General features: G+C 42.2%; 2 protein-coding genes across 5 annotated transcripts in view; both read right to left on the reverse strand.

Moving 5' to 3' along the window:
- Positions 1 to 1,933: 1,933 nt before the first annotated feature.
- Positions 1,934 to 20,819, reverse strand: LOC105020658 (hepatocyte growth factor activator). 3 transcript variants are annotated; one of them, XM_010887854.3, is made up of 12 exons: positions 20,422 to 20,812; positions 20,206 to 20,269; positions 17,728 to 17,821; positions 15,353 to 15,426; positions 14,945 to 15,058; positions 14,484 to 14,615; positions 12,896 to 13,006; positions 6,048 to 6,324; positions 5,532 to 5,671; positions 4,394 to 4,534; positions 3,951 to 4,093; positions 1,934 to 2,109 (listed from the first exon to the last, which is right to left on the reverse strand). In XM_010887854.3, exons 1-12 carry the CDS (start codon positions 20,473 to 20,475, stop codon positions 1,936 to 1,938), a joined length of 1,518 nt encoding a protein of 505 aa, XP_010886156.1. In that variant the 5' UTR covers positions 20,476 to 20,812; the 3' UTR covers positions 1,934 to 1,935. The 3 variants fall into 3 exon arrangements, 1 of the variants encoding a protein (XP_010886156.1); XR_002196090.3 differs by having other exon boundaries at positions 2,023 to 2,109; positions 3,951 to 4,088; positions 4,402 to 4,534; positions 20,422 to 20,819; XR_004575344.1 differs by having other exon boundaries at positions 2,023 to 2,109; positions 4,402 to 4,534; positions 20,422 to 20,819.
- Positions 20,820 to 21,826: 1,007 nt separating this feature from the next.
- The window catches only part of rgs12a (regulator of G protein signaling 12a), a 54,979-nt gene continuing 49,044 nt past the window's right edge, over positions 21,827 to 27,761 (reverse strand). For both annotated transcript variants that reach the window (XM_020043545.3, XM_029117646.2), the window contains exon 18: positions 21,827 to 22,693. In XM_020043545.3, the coding sequence (XP_019899104.3) occupies positions 22,335 to 22,693 (359 nt within the window). In that variant the 3' untranslated portion in view covers positions 21,827 to 22,334. The remainder of the gene's footprint in view (positions 22,694 to 27,761) is intronic.

Here is a 27,761-nt window from a genome sequence, read left to right on the forward strand (position 1 = left end):
AATACAACCCCAATCCCCAAAAAGCTGGGACGCTGGGTAAAATGCAAATAAAAACAGAATGCAATAATGTGCAAATCCCTACATTATCCCTACATTTAATTGAAAATTGTACAAAGACAACATATTAATGTTGAAACCGAAATGTTATTGTTTTGGGAAAAATACCTGCCCATTTTGAATTTGATGGCAGCAACATATATCAAAACCTGAGACGGGCATGTTTAGTAGTGTTGTATCACCTCTTCTTTTAACAACACTCTGTAAGCGTTTGCGCACTGAGACCAATTGCTGTAGTTTTGAAAGTGAAATGTATTCCCTTTCTTACTTGATATAGGATTTCAGCTGCTCAACAGTTCCGGGTCTCCTTTGTCACATTTTTTATTTCATAATGAGCCAAATGTTTCCAATGGGTGACAGGTCAGGACTGCAGGCAGGCACCCGGATTCTTTCACTATGGAGCCATGCTGTTGTAATACCTGCAGAATGTAGTTTGGCATTCTCTTGCTGAAAATAGCAAGGCTCTCCCTGAAAAAGACATTGTCTGGATGGCTGCATATGTTGCTCCAAAACCTGTATATATTGTTCAGCATTAATGGCGACTTCACAGATGTGAAAGTCACTAATGCCACATGCACTAATGTACCCCTATACCATCACGAATGCTGGCTTTTCAATTTCACACAGTAAAAAATTTTAACTTGGTACTGATTACAAGCCAGTTATGGTCCCTCTCCTCTTTAGCCCAGAGGACGTAGCGTCCATGATACCCAAAAATATTTTGTCAGAACACAGAACAGTTGCCTCAGTCCATCTTAAATGAGCAGCGTTTATGGATCTTGTTCATGGTTTCTTCATTGCATGGTAGTTTTAATTTGCATTTGTGGATGCAGCAATGTGCTGCCTGCGCAGTCTTTCACAGAGTGGTGAACCCCTCCCTGTCTTTACTTCTGAAAACCTCATCCTCTCTGGGATGCTCTTTTTATACCCAATCATGTTACTGAACTGTTGCCAAGTAACCTAATTAGTTACGAAATGTTCCACCAGGATGTGTTTTTAGGATTACATAACTTTTCCAGTCTTTTGTCTTTTTTGGATTTATTTCCTGCCTTTTGGGCCCTGTCTGGGGCCTCCCCCGGATAGGGCCACAGTGTCACTGGACCCCCCTGTCTCAGTCCCATGGTCTTACGCTGCTATATTATTGTGCTAGGGGAGTAGGGCCAGTATCTTCTTCACTATAAATCCTTGTAGATATAAGGAAGGCATTTTCTAAATGTTCCCTGTCTTCTGCCATTTTAAACTTAGGTGGACATGAGGTCTTGGCCCACACCTGAGGAGTACCAGGCTTGAAAGACCCGTTGCTGTCCCTGTCCAAAGTCCTCCTGGTTGTGTTGCAGATCAAGACGATACCTGACGATTTCAGCTGCCACTGTGCTGACACCTCCCCCCCCGTCCCTGTCCAGCTGGTCATGCTTCCGACCTGGACTAAGTTTAAATAGACTCTGGACTCAGCCCACATGCATTTATTAATTATTACAATTACAGCCTTCTTAGGGAGTTTTTCCTAGCCACTGAAATTCAACACTACTGTTGTTTGCTCCTTGGGGTTTAAGGCAGGGTGTTTTGTAAAAGCACTTTGTGACAACTGTTGATGTAAAAAGGGCTTTATAAATACATTTGATTGATTGATTGATTTTGTTGCCCCTGTCCCAGTTTTTTTGAAAAGTGTTGTTGGCATCAAATTCAAAGCGGACATATATTTTTCAAGAAACAATAACATCTCTCAGTTTCAACATTTCATATGTTGTCATTGTACTATTTTCTGTTGAATATAGGGTTTCAATTATTTGCACATCATTGCATTCTGTTTTTATTTACATTTTACACAGCGTCACAACTTTTCTGGAAACAGGGTTGCAGATAAAGTGAAATGTCCTTTTATTCAGTCTTGGGCTTGCGCTTAATAATTGTGTTGATCCAGTTCACATAGTTAACAACTTTGGTGTAGACGCCAGGCTTCCCAGTATTTCCACAGCCTTCGCCCCAGCTGATGACACCATACAGGAAGCTGACATCATCCTTTGCACAGGCTAGGGGGCCTCCTGAGTCACCCTTTGTGGAACAAGCATATTTAACACAAACACACACACACACACAGAGTGAGTCATCTCCTTGAAACAGTTGCATTCAACCTACAGTGAATATGTGTTCTAATACAACGCCACGTATAAACAAGGTGGGAGATTAGCAAAGAAAAGATGGACTAAAGAGAAAGCAGCTGGAGACCATGCAATGCTGAAGCTAAAATACCCCAGCGGTTCCTTTGCACAGTCAATACACACCTGTATCCCAAGTCAAATGCCTTCAGCTCACGAATGGACCCAGTCATCTAGTCTAGTCACTCTAACTTAAAGGCCTGATGGATGGAGGTCCACTCAGAGAAATGTTTGCCCACTCCTCGCAGTACTGCTTCTGGTCTTTACCCAGGTGTTGTCAGTCATTTCTGGATATTCTATTTTGAGACCAGAGGCTTTTTCATTCCTGACCTCCCATGTAGGCCGTGTATGTGCAGCCTCTTTCTGACAGTTGACTTATGCACCTTGAAATTGATTGAGGCCTGTAGAGCTATAGATGTTGACCTGAGGTTCTTAGAGACTTTATTAAACATCTTTCAGTCCGCTCTTGGGCTGTATTTGGTGGGACAACCTGTTCTATGCATATTGCTGGTGGTTTGGACATTTATCCATCTGTAGCTGATCTGTCGTACAGTGGAATTATGTACTTCGAATTGCTTGGAAATTATTGTAACCTCTCCCAGACTTAAGGGCACCAATAATCTTTATTCTGAGAGCCTTGGATAGGTCTTTTGATTTCGGCATGACGTGTTAACACAAAACCATATGATTAATGCCAAACCAGACACTTCTCATCTTTATTGAAGGCTAGACCAATCCCAAGTCAATCTGAAATTATCTTGTAATCATTTACAATTAAGGAAATTGCATTTATTTTCATTTTGAATAGCCCAAATGGTCTGAATAATCATGGACATACAAAGATATTTCAGTTGGCACACATTTCCAAAAATGTGTATTTGCTTAGTTTTTGCGTGTAGATTGATGGCAACTTTTTAAAAATAAATTATAAATGAAGTATGTTACAACAAAACAGGAAGAAAGCAAAGGAGTATGAATACTTTATGTATAAACTTGTTGTTTAACACTCACTTTATAAGAGTTTGTGAAAATAGGTTCACCTAAATTGAGACTTGCATGACATAAAGCAATGCCGGGGCGCAGGATATAATACCCAAATGTTTCCTGCTGAGGACACAGTCCCACCACCAGTACACACTTAAAGTGGCTGATATGTCCCGGACGTCTCGATATTTTCGGTCAATTCTGAAATGCAGCAGCTTAGACCGCAAGACCAACCTAGGACATCTTCTTTTCGCTCGTTAGCTGAGGTGAGGATGTTAAGTCACTTGAGATGTTGGGGACTGGGGGTTTTACTTAACCTGAACATGTTTTCTGGAGGCTGATTCGCCCTGAAGGCAGAAATGAATGTGGTCGTTTTGACTTAATAGATAGGGGGGGGCAGAGCTCGCATTCCAACCCCGTAATCATTCAATTTCTGTTCAATCCTAAAACGGCAAGGGTAAAGGGTTACGGTTAGGTAAGAATCAAGTCAGTGTCGCTAGTGTAGAAGTTAGAGTAAAGGTTATTGTTGAAGGTTACCGTAAGGAAAAAGCGCCAACGTTGGCCAAATGTCAGCTTGGGGCATTCATCCCCGTTTCAACACTTCTGACGATGTGGGATCGGATCAGAACGGGACATAGATCGACACCGGCTTAAAGGCGAGTGTTGTTTTGACAGCCAACAACTAGGCGACATTGTTTAAGGGTTGTAAGTGCAAACGCAGCGACTGAGGTGTGTGCGCCTGGAAATCGGTACCTGGCAGGCGTCCACACATCGGTTGATGCCGGCACAGACCATGTTCGGTGTCACGTGGTTGCCGTAGACTTCAGGCTTAGTGCACGTCTTGAATGGGACGATCCGCACTCCAGCCTCCTGCAAGTTGTTGTATTGATTCTGCTCTTTGAAAAACAAGAGAAGAGCAGACATTGGGATTGGGATTTACTCCCACAGTCTAGAGGTCCGACAGGACAAACCCACAGAATACCGTTTGCACACACGATTGGATATGCACTTTAATGGCCAGTTTGAAATGTTATATTGTAGTTGTAGGAAGGCAATATGAAGACATTCAAGACATTCAAAACAGACAAAACCGTCTTTTGATACATCCAGTGCCTCTGAATGAGTGTGTGTGTGTGTGTGGGGGGGGGGGGCACATTAAGAGGCACTGGATGTATCAAAAGACTGTTTTAACTTACTCTCGTACTTGTGTCCCCAGCCTGAAATCTGACAGCAGTAGTGGTCTGGGAAGATCATGTCTTTATCCGGCAGGCAGATTGGCCGTATAAACTTGTTTTTTTTCACACAGCGGCCATTCTTCTTCTTCAGTTTTAACAGAACTGTTGAAATAGAACCATTCACATCATAAAACAGGAAAGGATTAGCCGATAGCTTGTGTTGTATGTTTTAACTTTATATGTAAATTGAGCGCCAGTGTCCTTTCAGCAATGCTTGAAAATCAATACAATCTTAATGTTCGTTATTATAAAATACACATTTTGATTGACAAGCTGTGGCACCAGAGGTAATGTTATGATTTTAAAATATATATAAAAAAATAAAAGAAAGTGCCTTGCTTAAAGAGATATATTAGGTACTTAGAATTTCCAACCATCAAGCTTTCGGCAGTAAAAACAAACAAAACACTCTGACGGAGTTAAAAACATGTCGATAAAGCATCATTCTACTGTCAACTCAATGCTCAAGCAGCTGAAAATTATTAACCATTTTCCTGTCGAACTAAGCGTAAAATGTCCAAAAATACAGTATATCTTAAAAAGAGAAAGAATACCCCAAAAACAGATTTCCATGAAACCCCTGGATTACAAGTTATAGAACTAAGTTACAGAAAGTTGTAGGATGTAGGATGTAGAATGTAGTGTTCTAATGATTTAAACTGCTGACTCGTTGAATCCCAAAAAAGATTTCTGTGCTGTTGGACAATGTCTGTAATGCCGATGAGCTCAGAAAACAGCTCTCCTAAAATAGGGAAATTGGGACGGACGAAAATATTTTTCTTTTGAATGGACACAGATGTTCAGATCCTCTCACCCAAGTGTCTATTTGTGTGTGTGTGTGTGTGGGTCTTTACATTGGAGACAGCTGTTCCAAGATACACAGCTGTGACTACGAATGTGCGCCACATGCAGACAGACTAGGGATGTGTGTTTGTTTGTTTGTGTTGGGTGTGTGCGTTTGTGTGTGTAGGGGAGTATGCTGTAAACACAGGAATACACAAGTGAGTATACGAGCGTGTGCTATAACATAAACTGTGTATGAATGTTTGCGTGTGTGTACTAATCAGCGGGTGTAAATAGGAGTGTGCCAGTAGATTACCAATGTCATGGAGAGTTGGATTGTAGACAGAGAAACTCTTTGGAAAGATGTACTTTTCCACTCCAAAGGTCCTGGTGTCAGGGGTTGTTACGTTGAACTCATGCTGGCCCAAAATCACACGAATCTTTGACACAAGGGGGCTGAGGACAAACACACATCATTGTAATTTTGTCTCACAACTGTGCTTCAAACACAATGGCGTTACCTTTTTACGACACAAAGCTTCTTGCTTAAGAGCTTTCGGGGTTCCATGGTTCTAACCGGGACCAAAAGTTCCACGGTTCTAACCGGGAGTACTTCCAAAATGGAAAGTAGCGTCGGCTCTCTATTCTATTTCTATGCTCAGGCAGGCCGACATATAGTACCAACAGAAACAACAGCCTCTCGTAGAAAGGAGCGTTGCACTATACAGGTGACTCACAACGTCCTAAAACACCAACAGGTGACAAAAGAACAAACAGAAACGGACGCCCCAAGCAGCTGTGTGGCCCCGAGGTCCCTCCATTTCCACAGTACCTGCGGAAGAAGCAGTGGGCGGCGGACACCACCCAACAGGAGGCCACCAGGGTGCCCGCGCAAAAGCTGTCAACGCCTATGTAGATGGCCGCCATCCAGGGGTGGCTGCCGTGCTGGGCAGAGATGCCGCCCAGGATGCGCCCCATGGGCCCCGGAATGATCCTGTTGTGCCTCTTCCCGCACACAGGCTTCTTGGCTGGCTTGGCCTGATCAGCTGGGCTGGTTTCGGCGGGGGAGTTGAGTGGCAGCAGCGGCACCACCACTCTCTGTGAGGAATCTGAGGGGACACACCCATAAGCATTTAGGACTAGTTTACGTCAGAAACTGATTTAGTTTACAAGCTGTGATAGGGACACTCTTTTTGTCTTTTTACACTGCCCTTTTACTAGGTAAATTGTGACAGGTATTACTATACATGAGGCAGGGGAAGCTCTTGTCGGACCCCCTGACCATCAGCACTGGCTCCCCTCAAGGTTGCGTCCTGTCCCCCTTACTCTTCTCCCTTTGCACCAACAGCTGCACCTCCAGTCACCACTCTGTCAAGCTCCTGAAGTTTGCGGATGACACCACCCTCATCAGACTTATCTCTGATGAGGGTGAAGTCTGCTTACAGGTGGGGGTTTGACCATCTGGTGTCCTGGTGCAGTCAGAACAACCTGGTGCTCAATGCCCTAAAGACTGTGGAGATGACAGTGGACCTCAGGAGAAACCCAGCTGCCCCCCCCCCCCCCCCATTGCCCTGGGTGGCTCCCCAGTCAACTCTGTGGAGTCCTTTCGCTTTCTGGGCATCACCATCACCCAGGACCTCAAGTGGGACGTGAACATCACCTCGCTTACAAAGAAAGCTCAGCAGAGGATGAACTTCCTGCAGCAGCTGAAAAAGTTCAAGAGGCGAGCAGCAGAGATTAGGGCGGATCCTGCTCACCGTGGAAGTGGACTATTCAGAACCCTGCCCAATAGCAGAAGGCTGAGGACTATCAGGACCAAAACCTCCCGCCACAAGAACAGTTTCTTTCCTACAGCAGTAGTCCTCATGAACAAGCCAAACTGACATCGGCCCGCTCCCCACATAGACACACAACCCTCAACTGGATAATATATATAACCCCTCCCCACATAGACACACAACCCTCAACTGGATAATATATATAACCCCTCCCCACATAGACACACAACCCTCAACTGGATAATATATATAACCCCTCCCCACATAGACACACAACCCTCAACTGGATAATATATATAACCCCTCCCCACATACACACACAACCCTCAACTGGATAATATATATAACCCCTCCCCACATACACACAACCCTCAACTGGATAATATATATAACCCCTCCCCACATACACACAACCCTCAACTGGACAAATCTTGCACCTTACATCATTTGTAGTATATTTTTTTGTATTTTATTAATGTTCAGTGTACTGTTTTTATGTTCAGTCCACTACTCTTATTTGTTTTTATTTCATTTGTACAAAATTGCTGCATCAACGGACCAGAACAAATTCCTAGTTTGTTGTTAAACTTACTTGGCAATAAAACTCTTTCTGATTCCATATTATTATTACTACACCGCTATCACCCCCACCACTACCATTACTCCTACTACAACCATCACTATTACCATCACTACCATTACTCCTACTACAACCATCACTATTACCACCACTACCATTACTCCTACTACAACCATCACTATTACCACCACTACCATTACTTCTACTACAACCATCACTATTACCACCACTACCATTACTTCTACTACAACCATCACTATTACCACCACTACCATTACTCCTACTACAACCATCACTATTACCACCACTACCATTACTCCTACTACAACCATCACTATTACCACCACTACCATTACTCCTACTACAACCATCACTATTACCACCACTACCATTACTCCTACTACAACCATCACTATTACCACCACTACCATTACTCCTACTACAACCATCACTATTACCACCACTACCATTACTTCTACTACAACCATCACTATTACCACCACTACCTTTACTTCTACTACAACCATCACTATTACCACCACTACCATTACTTCTACTACAACCATCACTATCACCACTACTAACACTATTCCTACCACAACCATCACTATCACCACTACTCCTACCACAAACAACTATCACCACTACTACCATTACTCCTACTACAACCATCACTATCACCACCGCTACTCCAACTACAACCATTACTATCACCACTACTACCACTACTCCCACGACAACCATCACTATCACCACCGCTACTCCAACTACAACCATCACTATCACCACTACTACCACTACACCTACTACAACCATCACTATCACCACCGCTACTCCAACTACAACCATCACTATCACCACTACTACCACTACACCTACTACAACCATCACTATCACCACCGCTACTCCAACTACAACCATCACTATCACCACTACTACCACTACACCTACTACAACCATCACTATCACCACCGCTACTCCAACTACAACCATTACTATCACCACTACTACCACTACTCCTACTACAACCATCACTATCACCACTACAACCATCACTATCACCACTACTACTACTACTAGACCACTGCACCTTTTTCTTTCCTTAATTTGAACAGAAGGTTCAAATTAAGAGACCACTGCAAATTGAACGCTTCTGTTCCTCACTCAAAACTTTCCTTTTCAACTTTTTTGGAAAGGAAAGAAAAAGGTGCAGTTTCTCTGAATTTTTTCTAGAGCTGTATATTAAAAAATATATTTTGAATTAACTCACATGTAAGTCGCAGCTGGTTATGAAAATGCACAAACTGACACCCCATATTTCGAGAATTAGGAAGAAATCTGATATGTATTCCCTGCTGGGAGAGCCTAGCAAGACCTTACTGCAAAAATCCATGGCATTATTTTTTTTATGGTTTTGGGTGAATTAAGTTTGAGATGGTGTTGCATCCACTTTTATCATGATCTTTATTTTTATTTCCTCTTTCTTTTACAGTGTAGTTCCAACAATCATTTGGCCATGTTTGGAGTAATGACTAATGGCATATTTTATCCAAAGTTAATACATTTACCTCTTCTTATCATTTTGGAAATTTTGGGGGGGAATAATTTTCCCCTGAAAAGAAAAGCAACAGACACAGTTGTTTAACAGAAAGCACCAAGTATAGTCTCAATAACGTAATGTCAGGCACTCAGAAAATAATACAATGTCCCACTCATCAATGACCATTCAATGAAGGAATGTGCTTTCTGTGCATACCCATTTCATCATGGCATCGATATATTAACAAGAGCCAGATTTGTAATTACCACTAAAACAATCTACAACACTTGGTTTGACATGTTTAAACTGAATGCCTAAACTTCCATATCTTATCCAATCAATTTCTAGCTATTCAGATTAAAATCATATTCAAAGATAAAGCCATCTGTGTCAAGATATTATGTGAACTTTCTATAAACAGTGCCTATATCAAGTAAGAACAGTCTCTTCTGTGGCACATGGGCGTGTGCTGTATAAATCCATTAATCTTCTTTTAATCGGTTATAGGGACATGTTCTGTATTAAACTGAGAGCACATTTTAATTAATTATGCAGAGTACTTTGAATTAGCGGAGGGCTTTGAATTTTACAAAGCCGTAGTGTCATGGGTTTTGTCAATGTTCTGTGAAAGCAGAGAACAACATTTTTGGAAGGAATATAAAGAGACTATTCAGTCCCACTTACATGAGATGCAGCAGTTGGCGGGATAAAATAAAACATGTCAACCTCTTGGTAACTCATAATAACACAGCCGTGGTTTTAATGTAGCACAAATTGAAGACTGCAAAATGCATATTTCACCCATGATAAAGGACAAAGCCTCTCACGGATCAAAGAGACTTGCAGAGCTCTATAAAATGGTTCATTGGAAACAGTTCAGATTCATAGGAGACATTAAACTGAACTCTGTATTATAAAGTCATCTTCATCTACGAAGGTATAATTAACCAATTCTTTAAACAAGGTGCGATATCAAGGTTATTCATATAATCTAAGTTCATTTCTTGAAGAGAAACTGTTACGATAAATGGAAAATGGTCATGGCAATCTGAGAGAACCCCTTTGTTCTCTCAGACCGGTTGTGTAAAAAATATAATGAAAGCAATGTCAGGGTTGGATTCCTGCTCACAGATTGGCCATCAGGTCCCGTGGAATGCAGTGCGACGGCCTAGCGCCTTCCAGATTTGGAGAGTTAGCAATCAGATATGGTCACACTTCCCCATCGAGCTCTAGCGACTCCCTGTGGAGGCTTGGGTGCCTGTAAGCTCAATCAAGGTAGTAGATTGGGATAATTAGCTTCTACTGACGCAGGATTCCGGTCTAGGCTTCCTAGTTGAGTGAGCTGCGCGATACGAACCAGAAGGTCGGAGGACACGCATCTATAAGTTGACCCTGGAAGTTGATGCGATCAACTCTCCTATCCTGAACAACAACAAAAAAAACACTAATACTTTTTAAACTTGAACATTAAGTACCCAGACAAGGCGACCTAGCAGTGGTTTTGGACTCATTCTGACCAACAGATCTCTGTTTGCCCTAGGAACTACTAGCACAAATTACTGAACCCCCCGGGGGGACTCAGATCGATCTCCCCATTCGGTCACGCTCTCTGTGTTCAGCAGAGTGGCACTGTTAGAAATCTGTGACTCCCAGCTAAGATTTCCTGGCCTATCAGGATAAAGGATTCATTTGTTCAGAGTGACAAAGCCCCAGGTGAGACATGTGAAGGGGAAATTAATGATGGTAGTAATGGTAATGGTAGCAACTAGTAATGGTAGCAACTCGCTCTGATGTTCCTATGAGGATTTAGCATTCAAAACATGGAGAATGTACTAAGGTACATGCAGGAAAAACACACTGAAACTTTAAAACTGAGTATTACTTTTAACAGTTACTTTTGTTTGACCCAGGCTTATGTTTTGCTGTGGTAACTGGAGCACCTCTATCACTCACAGGACTTAATAAGACCTACATGCTTTCTCTATGCAACTTTCATCTCTCCAGCATCGCATTTTGTCCTTGTACAGTCGCTGGAAGTTTGCTGAAGATGCTCCTGATAAAATGTTAATACGTTTGCCAAAGTTATAATTTGAGACACAGTTTAATCTGAAAATAATTTAGCGTACTACATGGAGCAGGCCACTTATTTTGGCACAGAGGACAAATATCATCCTTTAATAGAGTTAAATAAACGAGATGTGAACTGTGTGCATCTCAAAGCTTGGCCCAAAAGCAAATTAATTCCTCCAAAAGAAATGGCTCCTGCTAATCTGTCCGTAAGGCTAACAACTTCCCAATAGGCCTTTTGAGCAAAGAGCAGCTAAGATGCTAAGCTACTGTTGAGGATTTCCAAATATAGCACTGTACTTGGCTCGCACCAAAGTATCTTGCACTCTTTTCATGCTGGGAAGATGCTAGCTACCAGTTAAGCAGCTGAAGAAATCAGTGCCACTGTTCACCCAGGAGATGTCTTCGCCAATCTGGATGCTACGTCTAGATCTAGGGATAAGTGTATATGTCAAGACCAAATGTCACTACAATGGTAGTAAAAACCGATAAATCTGTCCCTATAAAGGTTTTTGGCCGTCCCCTTCTGGGTGGAAAAAATACTTATTGCTTAGGGAATAGGATGAACATTTTAAGTTGGGTATTGAGTTGGGCATACAATTGGGGTTAAACTCGGCCTCCGTAGTCACACATTGCTGATGAAACTCAGAGGGTGACTTCCAGAGTGTGTTGAGGGGATCAATGAACCCATCAAATGTGGGATGCACTCAGATTCCATTTGACAAGTAGAGCTAGCAAGAAAGACAACTTTCCAAAGTATTTCTGTCATTTTAGAAGAAATTAACCTCAATAAGCTCAATTACATTTTGAGGTATTTCATTATGAGGAAATCAGATCATCAAATGCACCTGTCGTATACTGTATCTAGATATGCCTATCCATTCTCTCGTGTGAAATGGTGCAAACTCGAAAATAACATGGTGCCTTATGGGATTGTACTCCACTCATGCTTACATGTCGCTGGAAGGCTCTCCCTCCCACTGCAGGCTCTAAACTGACTCCACAACCTCCAAACGTTTTAATTCCATCAGCTTTGGGGTCAGGCGCAAATGATGGAAGGATGGAGAAGAGGAGTTCACCTGGGATTTGCTGGGAAAATGCTTCAAATGCTTCCAAAATAATTTAGATCTCAGTGTTCATGCTCGGATGTGTTTTCTCCCAGCTGCGTCCTCTAAACCTCTACGTTGTTCAATGAAATCCTGAACAGACAAACCAACCAAGACCGGGTACCGCTGCACATACTACACAGACCTGCAGTCGGCGTGTTTCCCATATGTCCCTAAGGGGGCACTGCCTACAAGGCCTGTGGGGAGTTCAATACGCAACAGGTCGGAGTTCTGACAGGGGTTACCAGAGATGGCGGGGCACACCATGCCACGTCAGCCTGTGCCACTTGTTTTCATAGCACTCCGCCTCCGGGAGCTGAACGAGACATGTGGGGGCATGAGACGCCACGCTTCACACCGCGTATATCACAGCCTGCTGTGTTTGTTTATTTATGCCAGTGTGTGTGACCGAGTGTGTCAGCATGTTTTATATTATAAAATCTAAACGTTTTTTGTCTAGACTGTGGCCACAGAGTCAAATAAACGCTATTAAAAGTATTCGCTGTGTCATCGTATGACATCTGGGTCAGACCGGTAATGCTAAGCTAAAGCTAAGCTAACCTAAGCAATGTAAATGTAACGTCGTTAGCATATAGAGGCGGGACTCACCAATACGGCAGTATGGTCCACTGTAACCAGCGCGGCAGGCACACACCTCCTCCCTGGTGGCAGTGAGGAGCCGGCAGGCACCGTCGTTCTCACAGGGGTTCTTGCTGCAGCCTGAGGACGGTTACACAATAACTCAGCATGACGAACAACAGCACCGGGATCGTTCCCACCATGTCCTGCGTCACACCACGGCATGACAAACACCGGAACTGGCCTTGCATCACTGCCTTGAGACCAAAACCCCACATGATAAAGACTGCTTACATTCTACCAAGCGCTTGTGTTTATGGTTGCACAAGTAGAGTGGGAGCAATCTAAGTCAGACACCGGTGTAGATCAGTGGTTTTCAAAAAAATAATTAGTTTGTTTTTTGTTTAGTATTTTCTTCCTAATTGTAGGGGTTATAATTATGGTATCATTGAGTCAATGCATTTGTTTAATGATAATAATAATATGTCTGTATTACTTTAATAAAATGTAATTTGAGCAGTAATACATGTTATGTAAAAGAAAAAATGTACTATGCGAACTGTGGTCCTCAGGAGCTTTTGATTAGTTGGTCCCGGAAAAGAGAAGATTGAGAACAGCCGGAACAGATTTTACGTGTAGTTCTTAGAGTGACCTTGTGGGGGCAGTGTGAGTGGATAAAGCTTGTGTGCTGTAAACGGCCTGGGAAGGTGGGGGGGGGGGGGGCATGAAAGCACAAACTCTCCTGCTGTACAAAACTAGATGAGCAAGAAAATTCTGCCTCAAATCGTATTTGTTTTGCGGAACCTTTTGAAAATTCACCATGACAAAACACTGGCTCGGGAAAGTGCCTATTCTGTAAGAACAAGTCTTAGAATACCTCTAAAACATACCCAATTGAGAATAAAGCACTTTAGGGCGTGTCCCAGAGGCCGCTATCGACTCAGGTTGAGTCATATAATCTGTCTTTTTATCTAGGCCTACAGCAAGGCTATACTTGTAACCATGGCGAGTACAGTCGAACCGAAGGCCAGCCCTGCCTTTGGGATCTCTACTGGAAGGAAACCTAAAGGATTTTCTTTTGCCTGCAAGATTTTTCTTAAATGTTCTGAGGGGCCTCAAAAGTACAGTGGGAGTTTCTCAAGGCCTGGCAACCTTGCCAAACAGTGCAAACCGCGGATTTCCCTATTTTACAATAGACAGCGGAACCGTGGATTCAAGTTTTTCTTTAAGCTGCCATTTGAAACTTTAGCATTACTGAATTATAAAACATTTAGTAATAAATTTTAAAAAACTACAATTCATATGGAAGAAATAGTGGCGTATAAATCTATGGAAATAATTGGGGTGTGTGAGCACATTTTTAAATCCTTTCCAAATACTCAAAATCACCTGAAATCAACTCTTTACCAGAAGTTCTGTTACCTGAAGGTGATTCGTCCATTAAGAAAACAAGACCATCCTCACGCTGTGCATGAACATGTTCTTGTTTTTTTTATAGGGTTTTAGAGGCCCCTCAGAGGAAAACCCACAAGTCTGAGGTTCCACACTCATTTTAACAAAAGGTGACATGGCAAGGAGTGGCTACAGCTAAAGCAACAAAAGATCAAAGAAGGCATACCAATGTAGGGGACTCTCTCACAGGAGATGTCTCCGTCTGCACATGTACACCGCTCCACGTTGCGAAGGTGAATCCTCCCCCAGGACTCTCCATTGTCATAATATCTCAGGTGTATGGTTTCAAAGCACTTCCCTGTCAAATGGGGAGAACAGAACAAATAAATGTTGTTGGACGAAATATGAGAGGATGGGTACCGTCACTGAGGCGTTGGACCACTCAGCCTTTTGTGGTGTTCTGGCATTGAGAATAGCAATGTGCGTACGGGTCAAGGCACTGAGGGTGCTTCTCACAGAGGTCGCCAGTTTCTTCGCCACACCCACACTTGGGAAAAATAACTTTTGAATTTAGAGCGAAACCCCACTCGACTGTAAGCTAAATGTTAATCCGTGCTTCAGTTTGATTGAAACTGGTTTGAAACACAAGTCCATATTGTTGAAGGTACGATGGTGAAAAGTGCTCACTCTGATCGCACAGCCTCCCGGTGAAGCTCTTAGGACAGGAGCAGTCAAACGATAGTCGGTTTGGGACCTGAGTGCAGACGCCACCATTTTGGCATGGATTCACCTGACACAGGTCTTTGGATACACAAACACACAAGAAACAATATTTGTGAAAACCCTGAAAAATAAATAAGACTGTACCAAAGTGGCATTTGAATAGATGATGTAACATTTGTGCGTTTTGCTTTGAAGTTTCAGGACTACTGGTAAAATGTATTTTGAAAATGTGGAAAAATGACCACTGCCACTACTAGACATGGCATGAAATGTTTACTTAAGATTGTACAGATAATGTTCATATGCAGGCACAATGCAGACTTTGTAGACGTCAAATGATTGTCCATTGTCTCCACAGATATGATCTCTTACCCCTGGGTTGAGTGGTCTCAGGTGAACAGTAGCCCCACAAAGAGTCCTGGTCAAAGTTGTGTGTGAGAGAACACCTACGATACGGAAATAAAAATGCATACCTGTAACGCAACGCAACAGTTTCAACATCGCTATTAAGATCAAGGTGTCAGATAGCGAAGAGACAAAAAAAAATTACCGGGGAAAAAAATGTGAACATACTCAAATAAACCCTTATTCCTCAGATCCCTGAATATCTCCCGACCAGTAAGGCACAGGATGGATTTGTAACTGATACCATATTTAACAACTGTTTTTCAAGTTTGCTGAAAAACTAAGTTCTAATGGCTCGCCACTTCTGTCATTTCTTTTCTGACAAAAATGACGTAACCACAAAAATGTTTTATTATTGATTCCTCCACCCATCTATCCAGAACCAAATCTTCGTGTACATATTAGATCACATTTTTCAGTGTGGCTCCTGTTGTAAGTGGCCACAAACCGCACACTCCAAAGGCCCTCACAATAAAATATGACCAAGTATTGCTACTAATTGAGGAGAGGGCACAAGCAATGCTGAATTACATGTTAGTCGTTTATTCTGGCACACGTCAGTCTGTGCTGACCTACTGCCGTCTCACTCATGATGACTTGTTGTTTTGACAATACAAGATTCTACAGAAACTGTTTCCAGTCTTGCTGTGTCACACTATGTGTGAGATTTGACACATGTAAAGTCTGTCACAATTGTATATGTATATACAGCTCCGGAAAGAATTAAGAGACCACTGCAACTTTTTCTTTCTTTCATACATTGAATATTTTTATCCCAACAACACACAAGATTTTAAGCTGGTGTTATGGAGTTGGGTAAACCTACAATCAAGGGTTAGTGTCAGAATGGGGGTATGTTTTAGGTGTAGATATTAAGGGTTAGGGGTAGATTTTAGGGTTGAGTTAAGTTAAGATTAAGGTTAGTGATAGGTTAAGTTCAGGCATAAATATTGAGGTTAATGTTATGTTAAGTTCAGTCAAAAAGATAGAGGTTAGTGTTAGGTTAAGTTCAGGCATAAAGATAGAGGTTAGTGTTAGGTTAAGTTCAGGCATAAAGATAGAGGTTAGTGTTAGGTTAAGTTCAGGCATAAAGATAGAGGTTAGTGTTAGGTTAAGTTCAGGCATAAAGATAGAGGTTAGTGTTAGGTTAAGTTCAGGCATAAAGATAGAGGTTAGTGTTAGGTTAAGTTCAGGCTTAAAGATAGAGGTTAGTGTTAGGTTTAAGAAAGGATAATTTTTTTCTGCTCACCACAGAGATAGTTCAATGTGTGTGTATATTTACGTGTACATGAGGGAACAGAAGGTCCCCACAAAAATAAAATGTTGGGCAGGTCTGAACGAAATGTGAACTCTGGCTTAGTTTGGATGAAAATTATCCTTTTAGAGATAATCATTACTGGTTAAGGTTTGAGTAGGAATTAGCATGGATTTCTGGATTAGGGTTCTGTCCCCACAAGGATAGCAAAATAAAATTTGAGCGTGTGTGTGTGTGTGTGTGTGTTTGTATCGCGTCACAGTTAATGATTAGAAAACCCTTGAAGTTGTACAAGAGTGAGCCTACCGCTTCATGTAATGGCAGTGTGTGGCAATGTTGTGCTGAGTGTATGCGATTTCAAGAGACTGCTTGTGTCTCCAAAACACTGGATACTGGAGTGACATAGCTATGGGAGTGACGTGGATTGGGAGTGATGTTGATGTGGGAGTGATGTGGATTGGGAGTAATGTGGATGTGGGATTGGCACAGATGTGGAAGTGACGTGGATGTGGGAGTGATGTGGATGTGGGAGTGGCGTGGATGTGGGAGTGGCGTGGATGTGGGAGTGGCGTGGATGTGGGGGTGGCGTGGATGTGGGGGTGATGTGGATGTGGGAGTGGCGTGGATGTAGGAGTGATGTGGATGTGGGAGTGGCGTGGATGTAGGAGTGACGTGGATGTGGATGTGCCGTAAATGTTGAAATGGTGTGGATGTGGGAGTGATGTGGATGTGGGAGTGATGTAGATGTAGGGGTGACATGGATGTGGGAGTGGCGTGGATGTGGGAGTGATGTAGATGTAGGAGTGACATGGATGTGGGAGTGGCGTGGATGTGGGGTGGCATGGATGTGGGAGTGGCATGGATGTGGGAGTGATGTAGATGTAGGAGTGACATGGGTGTGGGAGTGGCGTGGATGTGGGAGTGATGTAGATGTAGGAGTGACATGGATGTGGGAGTGGCGTGGATGTGGGGTAGCATGGATGTGGGAGTGCCGTGGATGTGGGAGTGACGTAGATGTAGGAGTGGTGTCTATGTAGAAGTGACGTGGATGTGGGGGTGACATGGATGTGGGTGATACTGGGCTCACCAAGATCTGGATGAGCTGATGCTGATGCAGTGGTGGTGAATGGATCCTCCCTGACGGAAGGGGAATTTACATTCTTTCCCATCGACTGTTAGAACTGGATCCAGAGTAACAGGATTAGAAACATTTGATCATCAGTACACCCCAATATACCTTATTGTATTATTCACATATAGTGCCTACAGAGAGTCTACACCACCTTAAACAGATTCCCATTTTATTGTGTCAGTATCTTAGAATTTCAGACTTTTTTATTAGGACATATTTTTATCTACCACCATACTTCACACTTTAAGGGTAATCATCATATATTTTGTGAGTTCAAATTAGTCAGTACAATAAAAAAAAAACTGAAATATAAACAAACAGATCTCCAGCCCCGAGTTCGGTCTTGGTATAAGCATCTTTTATCAAAAATTACAGCAGGGAATCTTTTGCGGCAGGTTACTACCAATTTCCGGCATTGCCTGTAAAATAGGCTCAGTGTGCTATAATTTAGTAATTATGTATTTAACATTTTCAGTATCTTCATCCATTGTCCATCTATTGCATTTATTAGAATAGTCAAAATAAGGGAAACTATGTTTTAACAATCAGGATGAATGTTGCTTGTGTGTCATATATCATCATTGTGTATGTCTCCACCCCTCTGAGTTAACTCTTGGTGGAAAGAACGTTGGCAATAGTTACAGCTGGAAGTCTGTTGGGACAGGTCCAACTTGGCACACCTAGATTTGACAATATCCGTACATTTTTTACTGAACTGCTCAAACTATGAACCGTAGATCCAGCTGGGCCATCTAAGGACATTTGCCTGTTTATTTCTTAGCCGCTGTAGCTTTGGTCGTGAGCCCAGAGTCATTGTCACGCTGAATGTTAGAATTCCTTCTGAGTTTCACTTTGCTTTCAGAGCACTGTAGGTGTTTCTCAGGGAGTTTTATGTACATCGCTGCATTCATTTTCCTGTCTATGCTGACAATAGGCCTTATGATTAGACACATCCCCATGCCACTTGGCTACAGGACCTCCTGAGTACTTTTTTTTCCTACTTCTTACATTCCAGGGGGACTTTCTTCTCACCACCCTACTGTACATTGGTATATTTCTGTCACACTTGGATGAATCTTGGCCATGAATGTTGGTCACGCCGTCAAAGTTCCCATTGGCCTCTTGGAGTGACATAGATATGGGAGTGACATGGATTGGGAGTGATTTGGATGTGGGAGTGGCGTGGATGTTGGAGTGATGTGGATGTGGGAGTGATGTGGATTTTGGAGTGATGTGGAGTGATGTGGATGTTGGAGTGATGTGGATGTGGAGTGATGTGGATGTTGGAGTGATGTGGATGTAGGAGTGATTTGGATGTGGGATTGGCATGGATGTGGGAGTGGCGTGGATGTGGGAGTGAGGTGGATGTTGGAGTGATGTGGATGTGGGAGTGATGTGGATTTTTGGAGTGGCGTGGATGTCGGAGTGACGTGGATGTAGTTTGAGGTGAAAGTCTGATCTAGACAGGGTCTTTGTGGGATCATAACCATCCCATGATCTGTGTCTTTCCACAGCTTTTTTGCTTGTTCTTTGAAAGCTCTTTGGTGCTCATGGTTGGTTGTCTGCTTTACAGTCCACTACCCAACTGAGGGAAACTACAGAAACTGTATTATTGATCCTGAAGTCTAAAAGCTCTACCATTTAACACAGGCAGACGTCAGTTTTCTTGGTGTGTGTGATGGTGAAGATGATTGGGCACATCTGAGATTACTTAAGATGTCTCTTACAACTGGGACATAGACTTCTATATTACATTTCAGTTTGTATTATTAACATATCATGTTTTTTCAAAAAGTGTGGAGAATGGTATGTAGATATGTGGAAAATGTTAATTTGCGTTAAAATGTCTGTTACATTTCCGTGAAGGAAAAACTGGTGTAGACTTTCCAAATGCACTGTATTCCCATCATACATTCTATATTATCTTCAAGAAATATCTAGTGTTTTACCCATAATATCTTTTTAACAGCCATATTCAAATTAACACAATACCAACACTAAATCAAAAGCACCTTTTGGCAAAAAAGGGACAATTAATATGAGAGACGAACGCTTTGACTTGGACAGGGGTTCCAGCCAGGACCCAATCAAATTAAATTACCCGGGAGGCCCAATAGAAGGTAATAAGAATACAATTCAGTACTATATTCTACCCCATGAAAACCCAATCGTGGTTCAGTTATGAAAATCTAATGTGACCCTTGCCAACACAAACTGAATAATACTGAAAACCTACTCTATCAAGGTCTTTATCATTGAGCTGTTGACTGTATTTATTGTACAAATGTGTAAAATATTTTACAAACAAAATACTAAATCAACATTTTATACAAATAAATACAATAAAAGAAACATTTGAGGCCTGTAAGGGACGATTACTCATTAAACGGTGTAATCAATTATGCTTTTTTTGATGTGATTAGGAATGATTACCTTTTTTAATATCTCTGGTCAAATTTCTCGTACTCAATGTTTCATATCCTGTGAGTACCATTCGCTGGATTTCAAGATAAAAATAAGTTTAAAGGAATTCAAAGTTAGTATATTGCCAAATTACGCATGCATAAATAGGTATACCTCTACAAACAGTAGCATTCACTGAAATAACTGCAATCATTTTAAGAAATAACTTTTTTAAACTTCACTTACTTCACTCCGAGCACTGAAGACATACGGTAGGAAAAGTAAAACAAGGTATATCATCGTAACCTTTTGGTTTGTTTAGTCTGTAATACTGTGCGCGAAGCTTTAGAAGTTGATACCCTGTATCAGGTCCGTGTCACGTTTTATCTGTCAGGTCCAGAAAACACAGCCTGCTTTTGGTAATTGAGAACGTGGGAAATCCTTCTAGAGCGATCCAGTACACCGCGCGCTCAAATAATTGCGTCATTAAACAGCCTTTTTGGTTCTGGCCATTGATCTACGCAAAACATGTATTTCTCGAAACGCCCACGATTAAACATGCAAGATCTTGAAAGAGAGAATCTTTGATGTCATGGAGTTAACGTTTTGCAGGATGAGGGGCGGTCGGTCACCAAGCGCCGTCCCAGTTGTAAACATTCCAAAAGAAACGTGCCGTGGCAAGAATATCCCCAATGTCACAAACCAAACCTCTAATTCTCTATACGGTTGCAATATTTAGCAGACCTGCAGATGCTTCGATGAATTACCCAAGAAGACCTATTACTGATAAAACAAGCGTTCCTAACAAGACGGTTGAAATGCAGTTCATTAACTGTGCCTCGAAGCCCCAATTATGTTAACCCGTAAAATTGCGTGGCCTATGTACTGCTGCGGCATGGGTTCAATTCCGACGGACTGCTCTTTTGGCAAATACTCTCTTCTGTCTTCTCCCACTCTCCTGTGCAATAAAGCAAAAGGCCTACAATACCAGACAAAAGTTTGGACCCTCAAATGTTTAGACACACCTAACTGGGTTAGTGTGTCCAAACGTTTGGCTAGTACTATAGCCTATATACATATAATAGTATATATAAATAAATGTTTATAATTTACAATTCATAAAAAACTAGGCAAACAGAGCAACAAGCCAAAACACACTTGGGAAATACCTGGAATGTAAAACATCTCAAGTGATAATGGTTTTAAAAGTTTATGTTTGAGCCAGCTTGAACATGAAGTAGGCTATTTGCGTTTCGCTTTGTGATTTCACAAATTAGTAATTCGAAAGGAAATCAAAGGGGAATTCGAAAGACAATGTTTAACTTAAAAATGCACGATGTGTAGCCATTGATTCCAGGAAGAATTAACTAGATACTTTAATTTCCAATTCGTGTCACTTTCCAATTATCCTGTAAACGTCCTCAACTTTGTACTTCTGCAACGTGGTTAGCCTGGTATATATTCCGCTACATCCGTGAACATCTGCAGCCAATATAAAAGCGGGAAAAAAAAAACTATGAAAATAATAAATGCGTCATGAGCTACTTCGTTCGACCCATCAGTCGTTTATATCCCAGATTGCCACGTTTATTAAGCCCAATAATATGAGTCATTACAATGCTCTAGCCGAGTAAAGACAGACGCTTCAGTGTTGGAATTATAAAGGTAGGAATGTTTATTGTAATTTGAATAACCGAACATGAAGCCAGACCAACACAGATCAGATTTACAGACATACGACATCACATTTTGTTCATAATGAAACCATAATAGTACATTAAAACACACACGAGAGCATTCCTACAATGTGTAGCCTTAATCCCATCCTTCAGTCTACTTGAAAGAGGCCATATGCTTCAGCCGCTGATTTGCAGTACCATTGACTTCAGTCTCGAGGTACTCCCTGATTAAAATCCCCAAACAGTAGTATATTACAGAATTGTTCATCACTTCTTGAAAATGTTTACCCGCTTAACACACCAGAGAATGGTATAGTCATGTTTCAGAACACAATAGCTATCACCAAAACAATTATTATACATATAAGTTCTGGAATTAAAATTAACACATTTTTACAGGATAAGTTCCTTATTTGTCCAGTAAGTAACTGTTTGAACAGTGACTAAAGCTTGGAAAGTGCTGGTGAAGGTTGCTCAAGCTCACACCATTGTGGCCTTGTATGTGTCAGTCTTGGAGTCTTTACTCTCATCTGATTGGTCGTGGGCATTGGTCTTGGAGCCTTTGCTCTCGTCTGATTGGTCGTGGGTATTGCCGGGTGCCAGCGAGGTCTTCATACGGCTCTGGCATTGCCGGAGCTCTGAGACGTACCCTTGGAAACTGAGACTGAGCTCGGAGTCTTCTCCCTGGATAATGGTGACCTCTCCCACCTTGTCCCCCTCCTCCAGACACACTCCCTCCATATCCATCAACTCCTGTACAGCTGGCTGAGAGCCCAAGGCCCCAAGACATGGCGCCCTCTTGTGGGAGTGGTCAGAAGCGCTTGCTCTTTTTCTTCTCTCTGGGTAAAGGAGAGATGGGAGATTTAGAAATGGAGGGATGTGCCCTTATTTTCAACCCGTAGAGAACGATAGCGGTATATAGATACCAAGGGGGCCGTTTAACATGGGCAGATGTAATGAGGGCTTCCACCATTGCAGTGTGTTCTACTAGGTGAGACTTCCAACTTAATTGGCTGATCCCTGATTAGCCTGTCGTAGTCATGTCCAATAAGCTATTGCAAAGTGATCAGCCAATAATGAAGAAGAAAATTAACTATTTCATAATGGAGATGGCCTCAGTGGTGCTGATGAAGTACTCAGACAGCATAATGGGAACTCTATAGGTAGAGTTTCACTTGTGTTTTCTATGGTTCCAGATCAAATAGTCCCAATATTGGGTAACATTGAGGATGACTACCACAGCCTGGGAAGAATACAGTCAACAATGATTTGGTTAAAATTGCAAATTAGTCACTGATGCTTTGCTATGACTTCCCTGTGTGAACCGGGAAACCTTTCAGTGGATCTGATGATCTGTTACCATTTGTTAAATGCAGAGTCACTGTAGGCCCACAGTGCATTGTCCTGACATATGCCCTTTTATTTGGTGGTATTTGAACCAGACAGTGAGTCGGGGAACTAAGAAACTCATCCGAGAGCTAATACATCTCAATTATGATGGAGCTCTGACCCATGAAATGCTGCAAGCCCACTGAACTGAGCTCAGAGCTCGATGGCTTCTGGCCCAAGATCAATTCAGAGCATTGCTCCATATAATCTAACAAATATCCCAACCCTATTGGTCTGCTTGGACTAAAATTTTAACTTATTGCTTCTTCATTACATCCACACACACACACACACACAAAATACTGTACTCACACTCCATACATACATATACACACTCAATTATACATAACCTGAATACACATTTACATAAATTTGCCACACAGAGACACACTACTCATACACTATGATTGATTTACTGCTACCCCTACCTAAATGTACATAAACCTAAATAGCCTAAATGTTTTTGTTTATTCCTTCTTATTGTGATTGAGAGTGACATTTATTGTTTTAATACCTTTTATTATATACCCTTTATTTAGCAATTTATGTCAATTGAGAAGCACTTCTAGTTTTCAAGGGCCAACTGGCCAAAGGCGTTTTATTACTAAACAGCGTGCTTGCTGGTTTTCCCAATGTACTTTAAATTAACACTATCACAGCTGCGCAAAACAGTTGGGGCTGAGCAAATATCAACCCACAAAACACTCTGGGCTGAGCAAATATTGTCCAGTGCTGAACCCTGAAAGCCTGGATCTGGCAATGTGCATGGTGAAAGCCAGCTAACAGGAGAGCAAAGCTAAGTTTTGATGAGCGGTGAAGGGGCTAATAGTGATAAAACGTATAGAACTGAATGAATCGAACGTATTGAGAAGGAGTTTAGGGCTGTAGCCAAGTCAATAAAAATAGCTGCCCAAACACGCCTGTTGTCTAAAGCAGATTTGATGTCGTTGAGGACCACTGCAAATTCTGATCAGTGGCCAGTGCTCAGGCCTGACTGCACGCAGAGAAGACAGCGTAGAACTCCCGATGGCAGGCTACCTGTTTGTTGAAGAGGCATTTAAGTTTAGACAGACAGGGCAAGACTGAGATATGGCCTATAAAAACAGAGTCGCCCTTTGAAAAGAGGCATGAAGACCGCAGCTTTCCAATCCAATGCTGGTTTAGCTCGGATAATTTAAAGATGAACCAGAGGCTGAACTGGTTTCTGGTCCGACCATACTGAGTGTCATGTTTCCTCCAAGCTGGAAAGGAGAGTTTTTATAGTAGGACCAGGTGCCCTTACCAGTGTATATTGTCACTTCTAGGCCAGTGTACGGGTGACAAGGCCAAGAAGACATGCTCATTCAAGATTCATTTTTTCAAATTGCATTTATCAGCCACAGGACGTCTCTATAGGGCGTGATCAGGTGAGGCACGGCGACCATATTTTATTACAATCACCCTAAACCAGGATGAAGCTGGCCAATTGGCACATCCTTCCAAGGAACCCTTTGGCTGATCCGGGGGATGTGAATCAAACCGTGTGATTCAAACCGTCACAATGACACAGCTAACTGATATGCAGTGATTTACCACGGCGATGTTCGCTGTCACTGCAAGGCAAAACACTGGAGTCAAAGAGAGTTCGGGCCTGGCTCTGTAGGTGAGGTACAATTACTGGGAATTTGACCAGTGCACATACATGAAGAGAAGTGGACTATAATAAGCCTTTCGCTGGAGGTTCACACCTAATGTCAACGAATCACATTCCTTACATTTGGAAGAATCCTCAACCAAATGTGGTGCTTCCGCACAAAAACTTCACACGCTACATCACGGGGGTTACATAAAAGAAAGAACTTCATCGAAATGATTATTTTTGATCTTCAGTAAGGATGGGTTTGTATCATCGCGGCTTTGGTACATTCCCGTTTGGTCTTTAGCGGAATTCTTATCTTGGCAGCGTTTGACAAGTGTGACAATCACAGACAGAGAGAGAAGCAGATGCCAGTTCGGGGTCCTCCGCCACAACAAAGGAGGGTGGAGTGTGCACAGAGTGTGCACAGAGTGTGCACAGAGTGTGCACAGAGTGTGCACAGAAGCACATTGACTCATACCGTTCCCCCGTGACATCTTTATCATGCAGAGAGCTCCCAAATCGAGAAAGCCAAAGCTGGGTTCGTTACGATTCCAGTTTCGACGAGTAATAATTCTCCTCGTGCCTTCTGTACTCTGCAGTCCCTGGGTATTAAACAGGAGGCCTGAGTGACTCAATTGCTGCAGTCCAACACATACTCCTACGACTCTGATTTACAGTCAAAGCAGTGTTGTAAACAGCCTCTGCTATGTTTCCTTCATCCAGCATAATGAACACACACACACACACACACACAGATGCTCTTCTCTTGTAAGTGTAGGCCTACCTAACAAATGGATGTGCTCAGTGTTGTCTCTTGAAGCTACTTCATTTACTCCTGAACTTTAACTAATGGTATGTTGATGATCATTACTATAATTACAGTGACCCATTTAAGCAGGGTGCGTTAGTTAGCCTAGCTGTTAGCGCATGCAACCAATAACCCAAAGGTTGCTGGTTCGAATCCCATAGCCAGCAAGCAATAGTGTTGTCCCGTCGCTCAGCAAGATAGTTAACCCTACGTATTCCCCTGCGGTAAACTTACCAAAAAAGTAAATTATTGAAAAGGTTTGGAACTATCATATTTTTTAAATGAATGTGAGCCTACTATTTCTTTTACCCTGTTTTCTCCCCTCCAATAAATGCAGTCTCAAGGCAGTGCCTCATTGCACTAAGTCTTGACAGGCTTGGGAGAGTCTGTGTCTCTGCTTATCACTTGGCTCGCACAACCAGGAAAGACCTGCCAGCACTGCGTGCTTAAAGGCTTAAGCATTCCCTGGCCAACAACCACTAATGAGCTTGCAGGTGCCCAGCCCACCAGAAGGAGTACTGAACAGTATCTAGCCAACTGGTACCACCTCATTCCGGGATCGCCGGCCATTGACGGTTACACAGACCTATTTGGTTTGGTGGCAAACATGATCCTGCTGGCTGTTGTTCACGTGTCTGCTCCTTTAATAGACCATGCCACTATACTGGCTCCAAACAAACTACCACTCCTCATGGCCAGTCTGGAACAGAACCCACAGAACCAAGGCTGCGATCAAGGATGGCTGGGATCAGCCCAAGGCTCCTTGGTTCGTGCCAGATGAATAATAAGGCAAATTCTGAGCTAGCTACGGTGAGCCTTCAGTCAGTCAGACATGGGAGACAGAGAGGCTTAAAGATCTGCTGAAGGAGCACAGACAGTATGTTTAATGTTCATTTAGCTGTTTTGGAGTAACTGCACAGTGGCCAATACTAAGCCTAGCCCTGTGCCAATGTGGTTGATTTGAAAAACGGATAGCTAGCTGTTTTAAATTCTGGATATAGGGAGAGATATCAGTCCTATTTTTCCAAAAGCTTATGTGACTGACCAGTAATATCCTGAAGCCTTAGAACCACAACAACTCACTATAGACCTGCACCTGCTATGATAATTAGTGAAAATGAAACACAACTGCAGGCAATGAGAAATGGGCCGAAGTCAAATTACATATTTATGTGTTGGTTCTTTGCTATGACTACAAACCTAAAAGGTTTTGAGCGCATCCTCAAATGCCCTTTCACTGAAGCGGATGAATAGTTTGGCTATATACGGTTGCCCTCTAGTGGTCAAAACAATAAATAAAAAAAGTTATTAACGATACGCGCTTTGCTGAGATGCAGATAACAGCTTTTCAAAATAGGAGAGGTGTGAATTAAAGGCCATAAAATAAATTATCAGATTATCTCTTTCAGGTATTCAAATTGGAAATGTTACCTACTACGAAACCTTGCAGAAATGTTTTATAACGTCATTGTTGTAATCATGGACTGAACCTGAATAGTCTATAGGAGTTGATCCCATATTCACTGTCTGACTGCAAGTATGTTTGTGACAGATTTACTCGGGCAGCTATTTAAGTCTGTTAATTTAATAACAGTCTAGAAAAATGTATAATAAATAAAACTATATTCTTTATTAAATAGAAGAAAATGCCATGGCAAAAAAATACTACTTTGACAGACATTACATAAAATGTTTAATCATTGCATATTAAATAATTAATATTTCATATTTCCATCATGTGCACATTCAAAAAGCCTAGTCCAAAAAATGCAAACCCAAAATAAAGTAAGACAAAAGCACATCTGCCAAAATCAACAGCATTTCGTGGCACCGTGCCGACTTCCTGTCAAACTAATTGTCATGGTAACGATGACAGCAATACATTCTGGGAAAGGCCTAACCAGGCTGGGACCATGCTAACCAAGCCTGACTGTGGCTTCGGGTCATCCGGCGGTGCAGCGTGCTCCTCTATTTCACACCCTTTGTTTAACACCGCAATTTGAACAGCCTGCATGGTCGTCCCCGTCCCCCCATAAATATTACATTGTGTTGACAGAAAATGTACCCCAAAACAGAAAGATGAAAAAAGAAC

This window comes from Esox lucius, chromosome 24 (assembly GCF_011004845.1).
Source record: "Esox lucius isolate fEsoLuc1 chromosome 24, fEsoLuc1.pri, whole genome shotgun sequence".
Classification (NCBI taxonomy): Eukaryota; Metazoa; Chordata; class Actinopteri; order Esociformes; family Esocidae; genus Esox; species Esox lucius.

Excerpts from the sequence above, each read along its gene's own strand:
- LOC105020658 (XM_010887854.3), bottom strand. The coding sequence starts at position 20,475 with ATGATATACCTTGTTTTACTTTTCCTACCGTATGTCTTCAGTGCTCGG. Across the intron at positions 5,672-6,047 it reads GCCCACTGCTTCTTCCGCAG|CCCCCTTGTGTCAAAGATTC; the intron begins GTACTGTGGAAA and ends GTTTGTCCTCAG. Across the intron at positions 4,094-4,393 it reads CTGGGGACACAAGTACGAGA|AGCAGAATCAATACAACAAC; the intron begins GTAAGTTAAAAC and ends TGTTTTTCAAAG.